This window comes from Nipponia nippon, unplaced genomic scaffold (genome assembly GCF_047370975.1).
Source record: "Nipponia nippon isolate SJK-2023a ecotype South Korea unplaced genomic scaffold, ASM4737097v1 scaffold_1, whole genome shotgun sequence".
Taxonomy (NCBI): Eukaryota; Metazoa; Chordata; class Aves; order Pelecaniformes; family Threskiornithidae; genus Nipponia; species Nipponia nippon.
The window spans coordinates 140108732-140130838 of record NW_028262290.1 but is presented as its reverse complement, the minus strand read 5'-3'; the positions used below and the strand labels follow the sequence as shown (position 1 = coordinate 140130838).

The window sequence follows — 22107 nt, the reverse complement described above, 5'->3', positions numbered from 1 at the left end:
GATGAGCATTTAGATGGATTAAGAAAAACATTTTCCTCTGTTGAATAGCACAACAGTTGTTCGCATCACAAGTTTGATTTGAATGTTAGATAAATAATAAATGTAAATAATAAAAGAAAAACAATAATGTTCTGTTTCTTCCTAGTACTTGAAAGTAGTTTCTAGGATCACCACAGCACATACCTTATTTACTAATCAACTTTTATTTCTGCTTAATTTTACTAAACATGTTCTAAAAATCAACTGGTTAAACTAAATGTTGATTAAATTACTGCCTTTGACAATCATCTATAATTTACTTTTAAAAGAAGTACCCTCCTACAGAATCAGATTATATTTGGCTTACCTTATACTTAACAGAGAAAAATTCATATTTCTAGAGTATGTCTCATCTGTTTTTGATTTCCATCCTCAAAGTGAAATTGCACCCTACAACCGTCTACACAGACCATCTCCAGGAGATGATGTGACAAGCCCAAGAGTCAGATGTCTACACTGTAGGTATCTACGTTTGGATAAAGGAGGAAAAAAGTTTTCTTGTCTGATCTGAGTGTTGTCATGCTGCAAGAGTCCCATAATCTTTTCAGCTACCTCACTCCAGCTGGTATCTATCTTTGCATAGGTTGTTTACGCTTCTGTGTGCCTATCAAGGAAACAAAAGTCTGGTCTTGAGAAAGGTGATGGCAAAAACGAGTAACTGCATCTTCCCCTGTCTACTTACCTTTGCTTCAGAAATTTTCTCACTGCCTCTCCCCACGCAAAAATCTTCCACCAGCCTCAGGAGGAGAGGATACAGTGGTGTGTGTGCTCTTTAGCCTGTTCTTTTCTTGGAGAAGATATATATTTCAAGCAGGAATAAAACCACCACTTTAAGTTACCGTTTCTCAGTAGGAGATACATTGTTGACAAGGTTTGGGCTGCAACAGAGTGGTAAGTGGGTTGATTTTTTTAAAGGTTTGGTTATAAAGAATATTCTTGAAATATCAAGGGTTTTCTCCAAGTGCTTTTCAGTTTTATATGCAATCCACCATATCTTTGACATGATTATTATATTGATACTAAAAGGTATCAGACTCCCAAGGCTTTTGATACTTCAGGACTCCATCTTATATTAGGTCTGGGTGATCTGTCGATGATAAAGAAAGCCCACAGCATTGTATCTTCCACTTTCTTACATAATTATTTAAAAGGAAGACCCCAAGTCATGATCTTTATTTTAAACTCAGTCAGAACTCTAACTGACTTAATTGAGAATATGGTTGGGAAAGAACAGACTATAAAAAGAATAAAAATGAGTTAAACGAGGACTTGGCCCAGAGAATGGAGGAGAAAAAATAAAACAAAGCAAAAACAAAGCCTACATCCAATTCCTTGACAAAGCTACTGAGAAAGTTGTGATTGGTCACTATGGCAACAGATTTTTAAATTGAAATAAAATGTTTTTAATACTGCAAGCACATTTTTCTATACAGATCTAGTAAATGAACTCAGACCTCATTAGAGTGAATATAATTTTACAACAGGTATTCTATATAATGTTAGAAACACCAATACACAGAGAAACAAAATATAAATAGCTATAAGATGTTGATGTTTTTATCATATTGCTGGTTCAGTCATTCAGACGCTCAGGAGGTAAATGGTAACATTGGTTATTTTCTTTCCTCAGGGAGTCTTTTAGTAACTGGTATAAATCAAGGCAACTGTAAGCTGAAATTTGAAATATTTGCTTTTGTTTTCTTGGCTTTTATACTAACGGACTCAGGTTGGTGAATCAACATATTGAGCTCTATTCTGCGATGTATGAATTTGTTCATACGGCCTCCGCTCTGTCGGAGGCGATTCACTTCTCACCCCCTTTGCGCTGCACCCCTCACAAAGGCATCGAGGCCAAGCTGGCCTTGCATCATTCACACAAATTTTGGATGTCTGTCAATAAGAGCTGGAATTCCTGCAGCTGGAGCAAGATTTATTCAGTATTATACCAATAAAACCAGCATCTAATATGCACATTCTGATTTAGACTAACATAACTATATTGTCGCTTCTGCACCGAAGGGCTTGGTCTGTCATGTTCAGGGAAGGTAGATGGCAATATTCTGAAGGAGCAAGCTTAACTGCTTATGTTGCTTAAAAATGTGACAAACCAACCGCTGTGTATCAGGGACTGATTTATCAGGAAAGGGTGGGAAACACAGGCAACAGCGGAGATTGAAAACATTCATCAAAAGCACTGGCACAACCAGACTGGCGCAGGACTGTCTGGTTCAATTACGGAGCCACCACAGACCTGCACAGTCCCTGTCTGCCTCACCACTGCATCCAGCCTTGTTCGTGATATGCTGCTTATTTCATGAGATCTCATCTTCCCTCTCCACATGTTCCACCCTTTCGGCAGATTTTTCCACATGCTTTATTCTGGCACCGCTTCAGATTTAGTCCTTCAGAGCAGGAACAGTCTTATTCCTAGGCTGCTTGATGGCTGTTCAAAGAATACCAGTACAGCTTCTGCTCAGTGTGTTCATATTCCTTCATATATTGGTATTTTGATCCAAAAAGATGGGTGTTTTAGAGCAGTTGCAAAACTGGGGATCCTTTCACATTTTGGCTGTTTGCTTATCTTAAACCCCCCGTCACTTTATTTGATACATATTTAATATATGGGAAACAATTTAATATCTAGGACCCATCTTACGTACACCATCTCAGCTCTGCACAAATTTCACTTCGTCAGGCAAGGCAAAAGCTGCTGGGAAGAGCCTGCTGAGAATGTCTCATCTTCGGCCAACCAGTGTCGGCGCTCAGCCCCGGCCAGCCCTGCCAGGGAGCGCGGCCAAGCAGCGGGCAGCCGGGCATGAGAGAGGGTAGGCGAGACACAGCCGCCTGCGGGGCCCTTTCTATGGGCAATGAATTATTTTTGTCTCGCTGCTGTGAAGGAACACTTGTCTTTAAAGAACTGCTTTCCACAGGCTTCATTTAAACCCATAGTCCATACCTCACTTCACCAGGAGGAAAGAAGTGGAAGAGATTCACATTTTAAGTTTGGTGGCAAAATCCCACTGTTTTAAATACTGTCAGATATTATGACATCAAGCTGCAAAAAATAGGAGAAGAATTTTCCACTAAGATAGGCAAGATTTGTTTTTTCCATGCCTTGAAAATACTGTCCACCTGATTGTAATTTCTGTCTGCATCCATGCAGCCTGTTTACAACACTCATACCCTCTGAATCAAAGAGAACCTACAAGCGTTACGTCTCGGTAAATATGGTGTCTGTTTTAACTGTTTCGCAGAATAAGTGCATTTTGTGCATAGTTTTGATAGAGCAACAAACTAATAATTATATTATCTTAGTAGTAATTTTTGAGAGATTATTCCTTATTTTTAAACATCCTCAATTCAACAGCTAATACCCTAACATCAATAGCTAATCCAACCCTGAGCTTCTGGACATCCTAATAAATACACTGATAGCAGGAGTTGGAACAACGTGTAGGAACGAAGGAAATGGATCCCTGGAGCTGAAGATGGCAATAGCAGGCACAAAAGCCAAAATGAAACCCATGGAAGGATGGACTAAGCTTTTGCCATGAAGTCTTCAGACATGAAGTTCCATAAAAGCAAAATTCAGGATTGTTGGCATCAACCTTTGGTTTTGTTACATGTATGTACCTTAAGGCTTAAGCGCCTTGCTTGATCCATATTTCTAATTTATACTTGCTTTACTGAAAACAAAAAGAGAAGGCCCAGACTCTCACAGACACATAGGTTCCCAGCTCCTAGGAATTTGACTTCCAGCAACTTGAGGGGTTTATGTCTAAATGCCTTTGAGGATCTGGGACTATTTTTTTTCCCCTATCCCTAGCAAATGAGAACAAAAGTGAAATAATACAACAAAGAACAAGAGAAGGATTCCAAACTAATGATACTAAGAAGGTTTCAGGTTAACCAGCCACAGGGATGAATTTACAGAGAGGACTTTTCTCAAAAGATGATTTACAGCTGAGCACCTGGAGAAAATAGTTTGCACCTGGCACAGCTAAAGAGCTTTTTTCCTACTAAGAAATAAAGCAAGAAGCACGGAGAAGATTTATGTAATCTTCACACTCAGAGTCAGCATTCTGGCAGAAGAAAATCAGATAAAATATAGTGAGGGCTAAAGCAGGCAGAAAGATGTACAGCAGTGAAAAGAAGTCAATATTAATATTAGCAAAAAGATGTGTGATATGAATAAGTAAGAGGGCTGTGCTTAATCAAGCTTGGGAAGGGAGAGCTGTCAAGAAGAAAGAAGGGATATACTTGGCAACACAAGGGATATACAAGGCCCACAGAGTGGGCAGCAGTGTGGCAGACTTGGCCTGGTGCTGCAGATGCTGTAAAGGCCACAGCAAAGCGAGGGGAGCGTGATGACTACAACAGTATTTTTACAAGCAGGCACTGTTCAGAAGTGTGGGATTAACTCAAGGATCTGTTTTTGCTTCAGGCCCACAGATCTGGTGTTCAGTACGTTTCCCTCCTTAATACAGAGCCGAACAGACAGCTTCTCACGGCGCATGTGTTACTACTGCTTAAGCAACCCGCTGTAGCCAGCGACCTGCTGAGGGAAGGGAAGGAAAGGGCAGAGTTGAAACCTCTGCAAGGCTCAGAGCTGGAGGCTGCAGGTAATGTTTCAAGGTCCTCAATGTAAGTGGCAGGGGAGAACATTTGTAACAACCCTGCTAAAGCTGCAGGTAGGTGACCCTGCATCTATTACTGCTCTCCGTACCCACCCCCACCGGCGCTGCCTTTGGGACAGGGTTGCTGCAGAATAGGCTGGCTGGCAGGGAGCTGGCTGGGAGCTGCCAGGCTTTTCTGTATTGCAGCTAGCAACAGCTCCTCCACTGCTCCGGTTGCATCACCGCTGTCCTTTTGGAGCATTTCTCCTTTTGCTGGCTTTCTGCCTGCCCCAGCGTAGAGTTCAGGATGTTGATTTTCACCTCCAAAACTCTGCTCGAGCTGTTCCCAGCACTGCTGTGAGTTATGTAGCTGCCAATAGATCATTGCTCTGCATCAGCAAGCACCAATGGAGGGGCTCTGGCTCCTCAGGAGACACACTCTGCACAGCCTGCCAGTATATCCTTTCTTATTTTCTTCTTAAGGCTGTCTTTGTCTTCTATGAGCAGTCACAACTCTGATTTTCATACAAACTCCTGTGCTACCTATCATCCGTCTCATAATCCCACCCTGATGGTGTTCACGCACTCACCTCCAGGCAGTTTTCCCTGGCTCAGCTCTGCTGCTTGGTGCCCAACCCGATAAAGGACATGGCCCACTGACATCAGTGCAAATGTTTCCCTTGACTTCCGTGGACTTTGGAACAAGCCAGTGATAACCCTGATGGAGAGGGTCCTCAGCAGCCCATCTGAAGCCAGTGACGACAGTCCCATCGCCTGAAGTGGAAAGCAGTGTGCGCCCCAAGAGCACTGTCTGCTCTCCTTTGGCTTGCTGTGCCCCTTCACACCTGGTTCTTCTGACCTGCTGTAACCACGTACAAGGGGCAGATACAGCCTGTCCCCATGAGGTGGAGGTGTTCGTGCGCCTGCAGCTTGACCTGTGAACAGGAGCGCGTTGTGTGGCACTGTGTGGGGCAGAAGGAAACCTCCGGGGCAGGAGTTGCCTCCCCGGTAAAAATGGGCCTTTGCATTAGCTGGGTAATTTAGACAATTGATCCTAAATATGGAAACCAGGTTTTCTTAGTGGATACAGTGTGTGAGTGCACAGTGCCCGTCACAGTGGCCTCAAGTCTAACCTATAAATATTGTAAATACTAGTACTGTTCTTTATATTAAACAAGTGATGAGCTATTGTTTCACAGTGAGATGTTCAGGATATTTGGCAGCCTTAGGGCTTGGATGACATCAGTTTTGACTTTCAAAATCAAACTGCCACCTTGTGGTACGGTGGGGGAGAAGTCTGTAGGAAATTACGTGGACAGCAAAAATTTAGATACATAGTAAAAACTGGTCCCTTTGCCCCACCAATGACTTATACCTTTTATGTATTCTTAAATATATTTTTACCATACTTCAACTAATAAAACTAATAAATATTCGTATGTGATGTTTTAAAAAGTCAATCTAACTTCTTGTGATTGTTTTTCAATGTAAAACATAAAACCATTTCCTCATTGTATGTAATTGTACTGAAACCACTGGTGCACTCATATGAGTAGGTTTTTCAAGATTAGACCCTAATACAGCTTACAGGAAAACACTAACTGTAAAGGCTATAGGTATCTATAATTGTTTCCTTTCTCTCTTTTAAGCTCATCAATGTTAAGAAAAATTTCCATGAGAGTCAGAGCAGGGCCACACAAATTACTGAAGATGAGCAAATTGTAGGGCATCATCTGGTCTGAGGTGCTGTCCCTGTGCATCCTCTTGGACCATGACAGATGTGAGGTAATTTTAATCAGCTTTCTCTTTCACTGTGGGCCAAGCCATCACAAATTATTTCACCTTGCTTGTCAACCAAGAGCAAGCACGATGGATCAGCAGATGCACAGTAATCTGTTACAGCAACATGCTTGTGCATCTCGACCTTCAAGCAGCACACCAGTATGGAGATGTGCTGGCACGATCCTTTCAGTATACAGCTAGCTTGAATATCCTTGTGTCATCTAAGCCTGTTTATAAAAGATGATAGATGAAAAGCTAGTCCATTTCAAAAAGCGTAGCTGAGGTGAACAATTGATTGCAGCCACGTATCAGTGCTTTGTGCATCTTTCAGGAATACAGTGGTTTAAAAAATACAGTGTAGTTAAAAAGAAGCCTGTAAGATCTGGAGTTCATACCTTGTCCCCCTGCCCATGCCAGACAAGCATTAACACTTTCTAAAATCATGAAGTGGAGTCATCCACTACTGAAAGTAACAGAGAGGGAGGCAGTCATGCAGGAGGGAATGTAAAGGTATGGAGAGCCTGATGCTGACTCTCCTCTTAAGTAAGCCTAGAAACACCCAGATGAGCTGCCTGGGACCCACAGCACCAGGGCAAGCCGTTTTCCTTCCCACTGTGTCTGTTACAAAGTGCAATACCTCAGGGAAGTAGTTTTATGAAGTATTCTTCATCCAAAAGTCCACAGGTAGAAGGTACTCACAAATTCCATAGTTTTCCATGTACAGCTGTGCTGTAGCACCTTTGTTGAGCACTGGCTCTAGGAGAGAGCTGATGAGCATTCCCATGGATGGGGGTCCTGCAGAAGGCCCAGACTCTCACAGACACATAGGTTCCCAGCTCCTAGGAATTTGACTTCCAGCAACTTGAGGGGTTTATGTCTAAATGCCTTTGAGGATCTGGGACTATTTTTTTTCCCCTATCCCTAGCAAATGAGAACAAAAGTGAAATAATACAACAAAGAACAAGAGAAGGATTCCAAACTAATGATACTAAGAAGGTTTCAGGTTAACCAGCCACAGGGATGAATTTACAGAGAGGACTTTTCTCAAAAGATGATTTACAGCTAAAAAAAGGTATTCTTCATCCGAAAGTACACAGGTAGAAGGTACTCACAGATTCCATAGTTTCCCATGTACAGCTGTCCTGTAGCACCTTTGTTGAGCACTGGCTCTAGGAGAGAGCTGGTGAGCATTTCCATGGATGGGGGTCCTGCAGGTCCTCATGGGGCTGCCTGAGGAGCCTGGCCCCTGGAAACCCTACAAACACAGAGGCTGCTCCAGCTTCCAGTATCACCTGGCTCACGTTTCCCCATCAGCCCACTTGGCAGCCAAACTCCCGCTTTGCTGGGTGATTTAAATCAAGGGTGGATAGTCTTCTTCTAGCTATGGTCTCATAAAGCAGCCCAAGTGGGTGCAGGTGTGAACCACTTCTACATGATACATGGCAGCAGCTCATGATGGCCACGTGTGGGTTTGCATCATCACAGACTGTTGTCAACACAGCGACAAGACCATCAAATAGAGAAGTGTTCAGTGGGTGATGGGGTTGTGAGGGAGAGAGAAAGGTAGTTGGGGCACAGGGAAGGGTCTGAATTTAGCTGAAGAGCGTGCAGGGGGAAGGAGAAGAGCCTGTGGACCCATGTGGCCTCCTGTGCTTGCACGTGAGTTAATGCGCACGTTAGTCCCCTGCGGTGTGTGAGGTCCCCCACCACAAAACATGGCTGTATGGCTCTGCAGCCCTGGCATCCCAGCGTTTCTCCTTTCTGGGAGCACTGTTTGTGGCAGTGCTCCTGAGCAAACTAGGGAAATCCTGCTACTCAGGGTATTATACAGGAGATCAGGCTAGATCAACACCATGATCCCTTGGGGCTTTACAGCTCAGGGTACCTGTGAGACCTGTGTGGTGGGGGGCTCTTGTGGAGGCCTGCCTGATGGCTGGAGGAATGAAAGCAGGACCAACATGCTGAATGCTGTCCTGGGGAAGAGTGAGCTACCTCCCACAGAAAGACTGCCTTGGGGATTATTTTTTTTTTTCTGAAATGCACTAATTACAAGGCATCTGCAGACAGAGCATCACATCCCATTGCAGTCGATAAATCAGCAATGGTAACGATGAAAGGAAATGTGAGTGCTTCTCTAGCTGAGAAACAACACCTGGGGCTAGTGTCTTTTAATGTAAGTGTATGGTAGGAGCAGAGGGTAACCATGTGGTTAATGAAGCTTAATGTGTATAAAGCCCATGGAGATAGCTCTTATTTTGGTGTTATTGCTAGTGTGTGTGTCCTCGCTTTCATAAAAAGAGTGTGGTGATATCTAAGAGTGGCATTTCGATGCCTGAAATGCTCCTCATATAAATAGAACAAGCAGATCAGCATGACTGAGTGATAAAATTACCTTCTGGTCTTCAGGAACTTCAGCATGCAACTGTGATCTCAGTGTACCCCTCTTCACAGCACAAACAAATACGTTTGGAAATGGATCTGGAGGAGACATACAAAGAAGGAGAGAATACGGAGGAGAAAATGACTCGAGCTGCAGCTGCAAAGTTGGTGAAAAAGGCTTTTCTCGAAGCCCTGAAGTCCAATGACTTTGAAACACTGGAAGAGCTCTTGAGCCAAAAGAAAATAGACGTGGACACGGTGTTTGAAGTGGAAGATGAAAACCTGATTCTGGCATCCTACAAACAAGGTAAATGTGGCAGCATTCACCAGCCACAAAGTAGATGGGTTTGAGTGATTTTCAAGAAACTGTGGCCTTTTGTCTCTTCTGAAGCTGCAGCGTAAGCTGATTCATAGGCAGTAACGTCTCAGTAGATTCATAGGGCCATGGTCACCGCAGCAGGGGAGCTTATCAGCTGTACCCACCAGGCTTGGTGGAGGGCAGGCCAGAGACCAGCCTGAGCCTCTGTGCCGCCGAGGCAGCTGCTGCAGCTTCAGGGGAGTCCAGAAAGAGGAGTCCTTTGCTGTTTCCTTGCAGAGAACTTGGGTGCAAAGCCCAGAATAGACACGTGTGGGCTATGTGTGGTATATACATTTCTTGCATGTACCCAGTCACATATACAGACCATTTAGAAACATGAAATATTAAATCTCTTCCATTTTTCAGTTTACAGTAATAGTAGAGTGAATTCTCCCTAGTTCAGGAGAGCTAAGGAAATCCTTGGATGTTGCTGGATGGGAGGAGATTTATTTTTCAAACTGACAGAAAGCAATGGTGTGCTAGTTTATCAAAACAGAAAAATCATCTGGAAAAACACACCAGAGAAGACATCTACTCTGGAGCATGGAAAACCCAAACCAGTTCTCAGCCAGACACTGGTTTCATTTCCAAAAACTTAAAGCAATAAAACAAATTTGCTCTCTGCTAAAATCAGCATGCTTCATGACCTACTTGCTAACAGACTCTTCATGTGTCTCTAGAAAACAGTAATCATCAGCCTTTGCCAGAAGTTAATCATATGTGGAGATAAACACCTCCAGCCTCAGCAGCGCAGCCAATGCACTTTCTTTCCTCTAGCATAAAGAAGGGGCAATATCCCACCTCTTCTCATTTTCTGTGTTTACCTCTTATTTAATGATTGGGTCCTGTTCTTTTGATTTCATTAGGGTGAGGATAATGCAGTCATGCTGTACGTCCCCTGGGGACAGTGTCTGAACTAATCAACACAGTGATGAATGTCTCTTAAAATACCTTTTCTTCTGTCCTCAGCAAGCTGAGATGCATTCTGGTTGTGGTTTGAGACTACAGGACTAATGCATAGATTTTTAATCGCAGATCATTTGACTGCAAGCATTAACCTGTCTCTTTTGGAGAAGTTTCTCCTTTCTCCAAAAGGTGGAGAGGTAAATGCAGCCGATGGCCTAAATCACAGCAGCGTATTCACTTTTTTTGTCTGAAAGGCAGAAAGCACTCTATCAACTCTCGTGAAAATTCTACTTTTATTCTGAATCCCAGGTAACCATGATTTGAGAGGGGGGTTTCCTTGAAGAGGGAGAGGGGAGAAAATTTAAGCCCCACCATCCCACCATTCAGACAGCCTGAGCTTTGCCACAGCCCTAAGTGATGAAGTGGAAAGGAAATGCCACAGGTGACAGAGTGGCTTTTCTTCCTCTCTTCCAAAGAAGCTGAGAGCTCCCAGGGACACTGACCTTATGTGTGCCATGGCTTTTTCATGTTTCTAACCAAAGAAACAGGCAAGCTGAACGAGGCCTCCCATGGAGCCCATGTCTGCTTTCTGCTCAGTGCCTGGTCCCCATCCCTCTGGGCTCAGAGATGTCTGCGGGTCTGGGCAGAGGACATGGGAGATGCTCCCTCGGGACGTCTGAGCGCAGCTCACCTGCAGCAGCACAGGCAAAGGAAATAAACAGTGGTCTCAGGCAGGGAAATTGTGGCTATATAAAGTGATAACTTGGCTTTTAAGGATCGCTTTCCTGCTGTTACATATCATTTATGGCTCACATCTGGCCATAAATGTGAGGCCCAGCTCTGTGTGGGATAAGCCAGCAGTGCTCCACAGCTCACTGGTAACAAGGGGGAATGCCGCATGTGTATTCAGATGGGGAGCTGATTTAAGAAATTTGCTCTGCTATATGCATACATTCTGGGATATAGCCCACCTACTTTGTGCCCAGTTCGGGGGCATATGATGAAAAAGTTGTCTTACCAAAGCTGCCAACGTAACCTGGATAGTCAGCAGGTTGAGAGAGGGTTGAGCAGCTGCAGAGGAGCCTGTTGCCCCGCTTGGGCACTCAGGTGCCTCAGGGCTGCCTGCTGTTGCCATTCGCAGCTTGGGTTCCTTGGGGACTGGGTTTGGTAGTCCCCAAAATTTAATCCTACAGTGGGTGCCACGTTCTGTAGACAGTTTCTTACCCCTGACATCTCACACGCTGGCACTAATAAATGCTTATATTGGTCAGGAACAAGTCAGTGCAGCCATGCCAGAGCAGGAGGTGCAGCTGCTGTCATGACTGTCCATTTTATAAATATAACCTTTTGGTGGAAATCTAGCATTTTCCAGAGGTGTAAAAGAACTGCATTACTGGCATCTACCTCAGAATATACTTGCAATTTAAGTAGGAGGGAAGAAGAACTTTAATCCAAGTTTCTCCCTGCCACCAGCACTTTGTTTCTATCTACCTCTTTCCTTCCTCTCTGTCTTCTTTCTGTCTAATACAACACACACAAATACTGTAAAAACTGTATCTATATGACATGTAGGTTGAAAAACTATATACAACTAGAGATTCAAAAATTAACATCCAAATTAATTTGACCTCATTATACATCTTTAGTATTTTTTGCTGTGTGTTTCACATGATAACAGTATTCAGCCAGGCATTTGTTCAAGGAGAAACAGATAAATCAAACCCAGAAATTTTTACAGGCACATTCTAGCTATGATGCAGCTGCTGTATCTAAAAAAAAAAAAAAAAAAAAAAAGAGAAAAGGCGTTTTAGAATTCTCCTGCCCTTCTGCACATTATTATTGTGTTTCACTTTTTTTAAACAAATAATTATAGTAATCACTTCTGAGACTGTCTCTGTGCAGTCATTAAGCATGTAGTCCTATTTTGGGAACAAATATTTAAGTGTTATTTGGTCTGACACCTGTTTGTAAGTAAAAAAAAAAGTCACTGTGAAAATTTCAGAGAAAAATCCAAACATTTCGGAGCCAGCTTTCAGGCTGAAGTGTCACTGCTTCTATTTGGCTCTTCAACCTAATTTACGTCAGCTTCCAAACTCCTCACTCCATGCTCCTCAGGGGCAGTAGTTGGCAGGAGGTCTGTGATACAGCTGCAGCCACATTGCCAGGGGTCATCTATGTGCAACGCATCACTGGAGGTCTGCATCCAGCTCCTGACATGCAAGATCCTGCAATCTGTCTCCCACGCAGAACCAGCAGGATGAGCTACCTGTTGAGTCACCGGCCTAAGTAAATGGTGCCTTCTTATTCCAACACCACCTCTCTTCAGCTATTGGCGGGCTGAAGATGCCATTTCCCCCATATGTTTTAGCTGGTGGTATTTCAAATGCTCTAAGCGTATTTTTTTGATTGAGTCTACACAGGTGACAAGAAAAACAAAAGCTGCCTTCAGAGTACTTCTACATGGGAATTATCTCTCCAAAAGGCAGGCTATTCAGCACGTGTAGTAAAAGTACTTAATGAAAATGAAGTTATGCTTGAGAGAACTTCGTGTGCACTAAACTGTATCTGGTGAAATTACAGTAAATTAAAGCAAAACTACAACCCTTCCTTCCCCCTCAATTATTCTCAGTAGGTTGATAGTCCAAAGAAAAGCCTTTGCCAAGGATGGTAATACATTTTCACTTTGTACAGGATACTGGCTTCCTAGCTACAAATTAAAAATATCCTGGGCAACTGGACTTCATCTAGCTGTCATGTATGGACATCTGGAGAGTCTTTCAGTCCTGCTCAATCACAAAGCTACAATCAACTGCCGGCCCAATGGAAAAGCTGCAATCCACGTAGCGTGTGAAATGGCAAATGTTGAGTGTCTCAAGATCCTTTGCAACCACGGAGCTAAGCTGAACTGCTTTTCAATGAGCGGGCAGGCGCCCTTGCACTTCTGTACGACACGAACCTCCATGCCTTGTGCCCAGCAGCTGGTTTCGAGAGGTAAGATAAAGCTCTGGAAGGTCTCTTGTGGCATGCCCAGAGATGGTGGGCATGGTCTGTAGTTTGTCTTCGGAGGTAATTTCTTAAAATACATGTGTATTTATCCCTTCCATCCACAGCTGACTCATGTCTTCATCTCAGACTCCTTTTCCCTATCTCTTTGATCAGAGGAAGTTTCTCCATTCCATAAAAGTGCACCCCTTTCCTCTTCTTTCTTGTTCAAATTTCCTTGACCTCAGTAAACTTCTTCCAAACTCTTGTTTTTTGAGACCTGGCCTTGAAAAATGATGCAGTTTTTCATACCATCTCTTCATTTGTCAGCAGCCAAACACCTGCATCTATGCAGGGTTTGGGGAAAAAAGGCTACTGATATAAGATTTTTGTTTTCCCGAAGTCAGATACACTGTGCTGCTGGTCATCTGTAACAAATGAAGCTATGAATAGATGTAACTGCTGGATAAATGTATTGGTGTCACACAGTTTCCTTAACACAAGGATGCTGACTCAGGACACAGTAAAAGACAGACATAAAAGGTACAGCAAAGTCAGGCAGTTGAAGTCTAAAGTTACAGACAGATTCCCCTATTTATCACACTGGGCCATGGCAAATACAAATGCTTTTGGGTTTTTTTTTGCTACATGTGTCGTTATTGAAGGCTTTTCCTGAGACGCAGAGCCCAAGCATGCTTTGTGGGCAAGGCAAGCTGCAATCCCAAATGAATAACCGCATCACTTTTCTTCTGCTGGAAAGATACATATTATTTTGTTTGGTAGAAAGGAAAATAAATGCTGCCAGTTTTATCCTGCCCAAAGCAAACAGTCCTGACAGCAGGAGTTGAATTTGCTACCACGGAAAAGCTTAGAAGTCAAATGTAGTCTTATGAAATGTAGCACAGGATGAATGCAAATGAAAGGATGTATTCTGTAGGCTTTCTCCACCCACCCATCAGCAACAGAATAATAATACTTTACAAGCCACCCTTCATCCCAACACACTCGGTAAACTCACATCTCCGCATGAGCTAAATGCCGAGACTTCCAACAAAATGGGAAAGGTCTGGAGCAAAACGTGGCAGGTGTGCACATACACACCACAGCACCACCCAACAGCCGAAGCCAGGGTTTCGGTTAATGTCCCTGCACCAAGGTTTCCAAGATGCATCACCTCCCGCCCCGCCATCTCCACTCAGTGGTGTCACACTGGGTCAATTCAGGTAAACGCAGTTTAACCACTTCTGGTTTGGGCAACTTGCCAACCAAGCAAAACTGATCCCATGTTCCTTCACCACCTCCAAACTTAGATTGCTGACACTCTCAGGGACATCTAACACGACTAACACTCAACACGGCCTAACGGCATTAGCACTCAGGTTTTCCAGCCCAAAGGTAGTTTCTGACTCGTCTTCCTCCCTCCCTGTCCTTACACCTCAGTCTTAGTGTAAGTACGTCTGGCCATGTAAGGGCTTTCCTGAGCCCGGAGAGAAGAGGGGTGGCCACACAGCGTGAGCTTGCTCTTGCACAAGTACTCTATTGACAGTTTGCCAGGGCCCTGGGTTCAAGGGCCCTTGTCTGCCCAGCTGCGGTCGTCGGCATCAGCACCCTCCCTCTCTGGAAGGAGCCCTTCGCCCCTCCAGCCTCCGCTGCCGTTTTACCGTTCTGCTGGGCTCTGGAGAGTGGGGTCTTGCCAACCTTCCCTCTTTTCTAAAAAGCGGTGTTCAGTAGTATTCCTACTGTCATTTGCATTACTTTAGAGCAAATTGCCGGTAGCTGGAAAACGGGGAGGCGAGCGGCCAGGCAGGCGCTGGCGCTGGGGCCGGGGCCGGGGTTGGGGCCGGGGCCGGGGCCGGGGCCGGGGTTGGGGCCGGGGCCGGGGCCGGGGCCGGGGTTGGGGCCGGGGTTGGGGCCGGGACCCTCGGCCCCCGCCGCGGCCCCGCTTCGCTGCTCGGCAGATGGAGCTGTTGGCTCAGCTGCGGCAGCCACTCGGCACGGACAGAGCGGCCGTACCGGTCCCCTTACCAGCTTCAAAACAGGATCCGGACCCTCGGCTGGGGACTTTGGCTTTTTTATATCATCTATGGATCTACCGTAAAATGTCCTTTCTTCCAGGCTCGCAGTTAATGAGGTGCTGCAGGAAGGGTTCTCAGGGTGTAGATCTGAGCAGAGCTATTCTCTGGAGTAGGAGTAAAGCTCTCCTTTCTCCTTCAGTTCTTCATTTATAGGAAAAAGCATTTTACACAGATATTTGGACTTGCATGCTGCTCTGAAACAGTGTTCAGATAAGGCATTCTGTCAGCTCGGGGCCAAGTTATCATATCCAAGCTGGATCCAAGAACCTGAAGTTTCTAAGGGTTTCCTGGAGGCTTAAGAAATGCGGAGTCTGTGTCCCTAGCTATTTGCATTTCCATGTGCGTCTTTCAAGCCAGTTGCCCACCCTCACCTTCTCCTTGGGTAGCAGGGCTCAAGCAGAGAGAGGGTCAAACCGGGATTTCGTTGCCTTCATTTTTTTCCCATCATCTTTTTTTTTGACAGGAGCAAATGTGAACATAAAAACAAACAACCAAGATGAGGAGACTCCTCTGCACATCGTTGCGCGTTTGGGTGTCCCAGAGCTCGTGGCCTTTTACGTGGAACAGGGAGCGGACGTTGATGCTCTCAATGCCTACATGGAGACTCCCCTGGCCTGTGCAGCCTACTGGGCCCTGCACTATAAGGATCAGATATACAGCCCAGATCACCACCTCATCTGTCGGATGCTCTTAGACTATAAAGCTGAAGTGAACACTCGTGATGAGGATTTCAAATCACCGCTCCACAAAGCTGCCTGGAACTGTGATCACGTCCTGCTGCATATGCTGCTGGAGGCAGGAGCAGAAGCAAACATCATGGATGTCAACGGCTGTGCACCACTACAGTATATCATAAAAGTGACGTCTGTGCGGCCAGCTGCCCAGCCTGACATCTGCTACCAGCTGCTGCTGAATCATGGAGCAGCTAGGATATATCCGCTGCAATTCCACAAGGTTAAGGATGGCTTTGTGCAGTAGGGATATGGAGAGAGGTGATGTCTTGAACAGGAATGGGATGAGAGATCCAAACTTCAGGGTTTGGTAGTATCTGGATTTGCTGGAGTCTTGTAAACTATGGGCCCAGGATGCCCAAAACCTTGTGAGCCGGCCTGGTGTAAGAGTGGTATCATTTAACTGAAGTGAAATTACAGTTGCTAATGCCAGAAACCAGACCCAGATCCCATTTTTGTTCTTAACCAACCTGAAACCCCAAACTCTAAATGCTGGTTCAAGCCTAATTTTTCAGAGCTGATTCGCTTTCCCATTTCAGAAAATCTACATGCCTTTGTCAAACCTGGCTCCATACAGGCTTAACTGGGTTATATGAAATGCATATTTCATGGCCTCTACCAAGGATTGGAGATCAGACCAGTAAATTCAGTTTGTCACTTCTGACCTCTAAAAATCTATTCAAATCCATTCCAAATGAAATGGATCACAGTAAAGCTTTGGTTCATTCCCAGGAAATGTGAGAAATTAAGGGGAAATGCTGTGCCTGGGCTCATAGTTGATGGGGGGAAAAAAAAAAAAAAAAGGAAAAATAATTGAAATAATTGCAGGATCCCTCCCAAAGAATTTCTAAAGGTCTGCAAAGCCCAAGGCACTGACAGAAGTAGCTGACAGACTTCTTATACCAGGCAACTAAGTAAGCTTACTGTAGTCAGGACTTACTCTGTCTCATCCAGTGCCCTGAGCAACATTTTGCAGCTCCTCCACTGTACATAAAAAGTTTTAACAAGCCAAACAACCAGAAGCGTTTGAAAAAAATACCAAACTTTTGGTTGTGCCCTCTTGAGCCCAGGATGAGCTGTCTGTAACAGAACAACCCTTAGTCTCCTAGAGCGTGTTTGAGAGCCAGGCCTGGGGTCTCCTCTTCCTGCCTCTGCCTTTCTCCTGTTGCATGGAGCAGGTCTCCCTTCCACACCATCATTTGCCATCTGTAAGATATGTAGGATGATATTTATCCCAGAGGGATGTTCCACAGTTTTGTTTGTGAAAGCCTGTCTACTGTGTGGGACAAAATTGGGCACCATACAGTGTGAATGTGAAGTGTTATTCCATGCGTGTGAGTGACAGTAGACTTTGTTTTTTTCCTACTGAGCTAAAGTTACTGGGCAGAGCAGTTGTTTCTGGGGCCTTGTGTGGCTTGGAAGCCTCTCTCCTGAGCTATGTTATCTCCCGGTCTTTCTTTAAATTTTCCTGTGACAATGCATTTTTAATTAATATGACGGGATTTTTTCTGTTCCTGTGCTGCATGATCTGGAGCAAGAACTTTGTGCGTGGCTTTCCCTGGTATCGAGACACTCAACCTAGCTATGAACAAGTTATTTCCAGATTCAGATGATAAAGTTGCCCCCATCAGCAAGCTACACTGCTCTGGAGACTTAGGGCAGTATTTCTGTATGGTGTTAAACTGGGATGTGCACAGCTCCACTGGGGGCTAGCCTGGGGTTTCTTGCTGCATTTGCATGGAGCAGTGCACACAGGGCTTCTGTCTTTCGCGTCTTCAACCTTATCCTCTCGTAATTCTTTGGCTGGGTCTGTTTCAGTATCCCATTGCACAGTGCCAAGCATCCAGGCTAGCCCCAGCTTCTTGGTGGTACTCATGGTCTCTGTGCGTCCTGCCTGCAGGTGCTACAAGCCTGTCATTCCCACCCCAGAGCTGTGGAGATTGTCGTCAATACCTACGAACACATCAAATCAACATCAAAGTGGAAAGCAGCCATACCTGATGACGTCTTTGAGGTAAGCTCTTAATGAGTTGCAACTGAGTAAAATCCAAGCTCATTATTTGCATTCTCTATATCTGGCCAAAGAAAAGGGAGAATGCTTTTGAAGGAGAAGAACACCTCAGAGGATTTGGGACTTCCCCATTTAATATCACTCACTTGACAAAAGCATGCCACTCACTGATAAAAGACATATTTTTGAGACATTTTCATTGCAACGTTATCCTTTGGAGCACCCCCTGTCAGGGGTGCTGCAGGAGCTCAGCTGTCCCCGCACTCAGCAAGTGCAAAGATTCTGGCTGTGATTGGTGTCTCTTCACATCTGTCAATGCATACATTTGTATTTTTCGTAAGTCAGCAAATGTCGTAAAAGTACTGTGTTACTTGTGAATGACTATATATCTTTAGGTTCTGTTGCATGGGTGGGGTTTCTGTGAGCCGGACTGGTTAGCTGCAAATACAAGGTAGAATTTAAATGAAAAATAAGAGATCAAAGAGTAAAAGGTGTCAAAAGGCAAAATTGTGGGACAACCTACATGCTTTGACATAATTATCCCTTTACTTCAGAAATCTGCATAGTCCCAATATTCCAGTTTCGAACTAGTTTTTAATTAATACTGGGCTTTTTCAAAATTTTCAAATCAGTGCTGAAGTTAAGTGCACCAATATCTGCTATGCATTATCACTGATGTTTAGGGAACCCCATCTGTATTGTAATGCAGAGTTACATAGCCAGAGGAACTGTGAGACTGTTTTTTCAGGTCAGCTTTGTTCAGAAAAAAAATAAAAGAAACCATTTTGTGTGAACACAAAATTAAATGTTAAAGGTCCTTTTTCACCTTAATAATAATAATAATAATAATAATAATAATAATAATAATAATAATAATAATAATAATAATAATAGTAATAACAACAACAATAATAATAATAATAAATAGAAGCTTTGCTGAGCTACAAGTGTGATTAGAAAGGAAATAACTAATTCTTTTTCTCCAAACAAAAACTTTAATCTGAAATATTGAAACATTCTTATTTGCAAAAGTCTTCTGTTCCTCTGTTTCTTTGTTGAGATTGTCATTTTTGTTGTCAAAGCTGCCAAATTTGACATGAAATTGAAGAAAAAAATTTTGTTGACACAAATCTGTACTTTTCAATACATAAAGTGTATCTGAAAAAAAGGGTAACCGGATTTGTGAAGTAGCAAGAACATAAAGTAAGGTCAAGTCACGCATAGTCGCATGATTTACCGTTTGCTTCTTTTATTTCAACATCATTTGTAATCATCTGCACTTTCCTTTTCGTGGGGATGCAATTTTATTTATTCTAAGAGGCCACTGGGGCGATGAGCAAGACCACAGGTGCTTTGCCGTTCGCAGCCCCAGCGAGCTCATCGGTAGCGCTGGCGCTACGCTGCCTCGCTGCCCCGCGGTGAGGTTTAGGGGATTAACTCATCCACATGCACCGCCCCTGAGCTGGCTGCAGCGTCTGTTCAGATCAGGACTAACACCACAGCAGAACCCCCACCTCAAACTGATGGATATAAGACATACCAAGCCTGAAGGTTTCACCATGGTCTTTAACTTAACACTAAATGTTTGAGGCAAGCATAAGAATTTTGTGCAGGCATTTGGCTAAACCAAATCCCCGGTGCTTGATATGCCTCCAAGAGACAGGATGGCTGGCTGTGCTTTTTACCTTGTTCTGCTAAGGGCTGCACGTGGGCAGGGGAAAGGGAGGGAAGGAAAACAGCCTTATTGCCCTAAAACACGCTTGTGTTTTTTTCCAGCGGCACCAGGATTTCTATGACTCTTTGTTCACTGTGTGCAACAACTCACCACGGTCACTCATGCATTTGTGCAGATGTGCTATTCGGGCGATATTGTCAGAAAGGTGCCACCGAGGAGTCCCCTTGCTCTCCATCCCCCCGTCCATGAAGAAGTACTTGTTGCTGGAACCAGAAGGAATCATTTACTGACCCACAGAGGCGTGGGCACCAGTGTCTCCCTTCCCGGATCCGTGTGCCTCTGCGGGGTGCTGGAGGTCCAGGCACAACCCTGACGCAGTCCTTCGCTTTTGGACAGTCGCAGGCCCGCCTGATGCTGGGCTGGGATTTACTGGCCCTCCCCAGAGCCGCTGTCTTTCCCTGCACTGCGGAAGTGCAGCTGCAGGCTGTGGGTCGTGCTGGGGGAGGCAGAGCTGGAAAGGCCCCCCTCCAAACAAACACAGGGGTGCATACTTCCGTGCTTTGTTCAGCCTAGCTTAAATGATGCTTCTGCTGCCTTTAGTATTTATTCCACTGCCTGCTAGATAGCATTAGATTCAATCTGAACAACCTTTGATACTGTTTCACTGTAATTTTCTTCAGCTGTCATTTTGGGAGTAAACAAAAGAATACCATCAAAAAATAGGACATTTATTAGCGTCACAGAAATGCTTTCCGAGAAAGAAATGGGCGAACTGCTTTGAATCATGACCACAGACAGGATTTCAGTAGTTTCCATATTTTCCTGTGGATTGACTCTCAATTCAATCCTAGTTGACTGTTCACTACACCTGTCTGTATCTTATAAAGCTTTGTCATAATAATATCCTTTTTAATTGCAAGAATTTTTTTCCATTATCAATCACAATATTGAAATCTGCAGCACTGAAATTTCTGTACATTGCTATTCATGCCCAGGTAGCTTTTAGCAGCTGCTGTCTCTTTTTCTGCTCTCACTGTGACCGATGATAATTTCACATCCTGGTGTTGAGAAACGCAGGTAGAACGAACTTGCCCCTGTAACCTGCACAGCTGGGCTTACACCCATCCATATATCCCTCAGGATGGTGTTGGATGGGATGTGGGAAGAACATGAACCCTTCTCTTCATTGACTCTAAAAGGAACCTAGCCTGCTAACACGGTCTATACACCTCATTTTTTGGCAGCTAAGCGCAGGTGAGAGGAATCCCACCTTAACCGAAAGGTGTTTCCAAGATGAAGATGTGTTGGCTGTGCTGTTACAGACCTGCCCGTCCCCCTGATTTGCAGGCCCTCTGCTTTTGGACCTGCCAGCGCCGATTTCCCAGCTCGCAGGAAACCTTTGCTCCTGACCAAGCTGCTGTCTCCAGTGCAGGAAGATGAAATGCAGGGCAGAGGCAGTTCACACACCAAATATCCCGCAGCAAGGGCAAGCGTGTGATCTGACCTACTGATAAAACCCATTTTTCTTCCCTGTTTTAGTTTGATACAATCCGTCTAGGCCATTCCACTTGTTTTAGATGCTGACAATTCTCGGCTCTGTTAAAAGGGAGGTGAGCTGTGCCCACCATTGGGAGCCTGTAACTCCTGACTTCTCATTGCATTTCTGACTGTGAAGCTGTCAGTCCTTATGATTATTATTATCTCTTTGCAAGAAATCCCACTGCACATTAGGCTCTTCCCATCCAGACAGGAGCAGCCCAGCTCTTCAGTGTCTCCGTGTCTCGCAAAGTGGCAATAACAGCACTTGAAGAAATGTGCAGATAATTTAGTGTTATAAATCACTTCTCTTTCTTTTCATCTCAGTTTTCATGAATCAAAGCTTGTATGCTGTGTTAGGAGAGAATCCAGTTCATGGGCCTGTTTGTGTTTAGCTAAACAGCAAAGTAGATTGCTATTTAACCGTTTCCAGTTCCAATGGAGAATTTCAAAGACAACACAGACCATGAGAGAATGCTTTCTCATATGAATGAAGTTGTAATATAGGTCCCTGTACTTTACTAAAGAGATGAAAGATTTCTCTAGAGTTGCAGAGTTACCTCTATCAGAGACACTACAGTTGTTTACAGGGGAGAACACCCAGGATCTGGGGCAGTTTGTCTATAGAAAAGTCTGCTTGAGGCGGTTCCAGGTCAATGGGATCCGCTGAATTCTGCACTGAGGAAACCCGGTGAATTTGGAAGGACAGAGAAAGCTTAGGTTATCTAAAACCAATGCTTTTCTAGGCGAGGTACCTATGTAAGTCAGGCATGAGGAAGAGGATTTGCAAACCTGTCAAGGCAAGAAAATGTTTGTTGCTTTCTGAACAGTCTGACGATGGGGCAAGCCGGGTAGTCCAGAAAAGACAGATAGAGGTAGCTGATTTTACTGGGAACACATCCCCACGCTGGCTGCTTCTGGAAGTGAAATTCTGCATCTGGAAGAGGGAGGTTTAAGGCAGAACAATAGCAGCGTTTTTTGACCTGTCATAGTCAGGACTCTCTTGCTGAGAGAGAA

The 22107-nt window shown here is 44.4% G+C and overlaps 1 protein-coding gene across 1 annotated transcript; it reads left to right on the top strand.

Moving 5' to 3' along the window:
• Window positions 1-8909: 8909 nt before the first annotated feature.
• On the top strand, window positions 8910-19993 carry ASB4 (ankyrin repeat and SOCS box containing 4). The gene is made up of 5 exons (XM_009465219.2): window positions 8910-9123; window positions 12772-13071; window positions 15601-16091; window positions 17769-17882; window positions 19656-19993. The coding sequence occupies exons 1-5, from the start codon at window positions 8910-8912 to the stop codon at window positions 19842-19844; spliced, it is 1308 nt and encodes a 435-aa protein (XP_009463494.1). The 3' UTR covers window positions 19845-19993.
• The last annotated feature ends 2114 nt before the right edge of the window (window positions 19994-22107 follow it).

Excerpts from the sequence above, each read along its gene's own strand:
- ASB4 (XM_009465219.2), top strand. The coding sequence starts at position 8,910 with ATGGATCTGGAGGAGACATACAAAGAAGGAGAGAATACGGAGGAGAAA. Across the intron at positions 13,072-15,600 it reads CCAGCAGCTGGTTTCGAGAG|GAGCAAATGTGAACATAAAA; the intron begins GTAAGATAAAGC and ends TTTTTTTGACAG. Across the intron at positions 16,092-17,768 it reads ATCCGCTGCAATTCCACAAG|GTGCTACAAGCCTGTCATTC; the intron begins GTTAAGGATGGC and ends TCCTGCCTGCAG.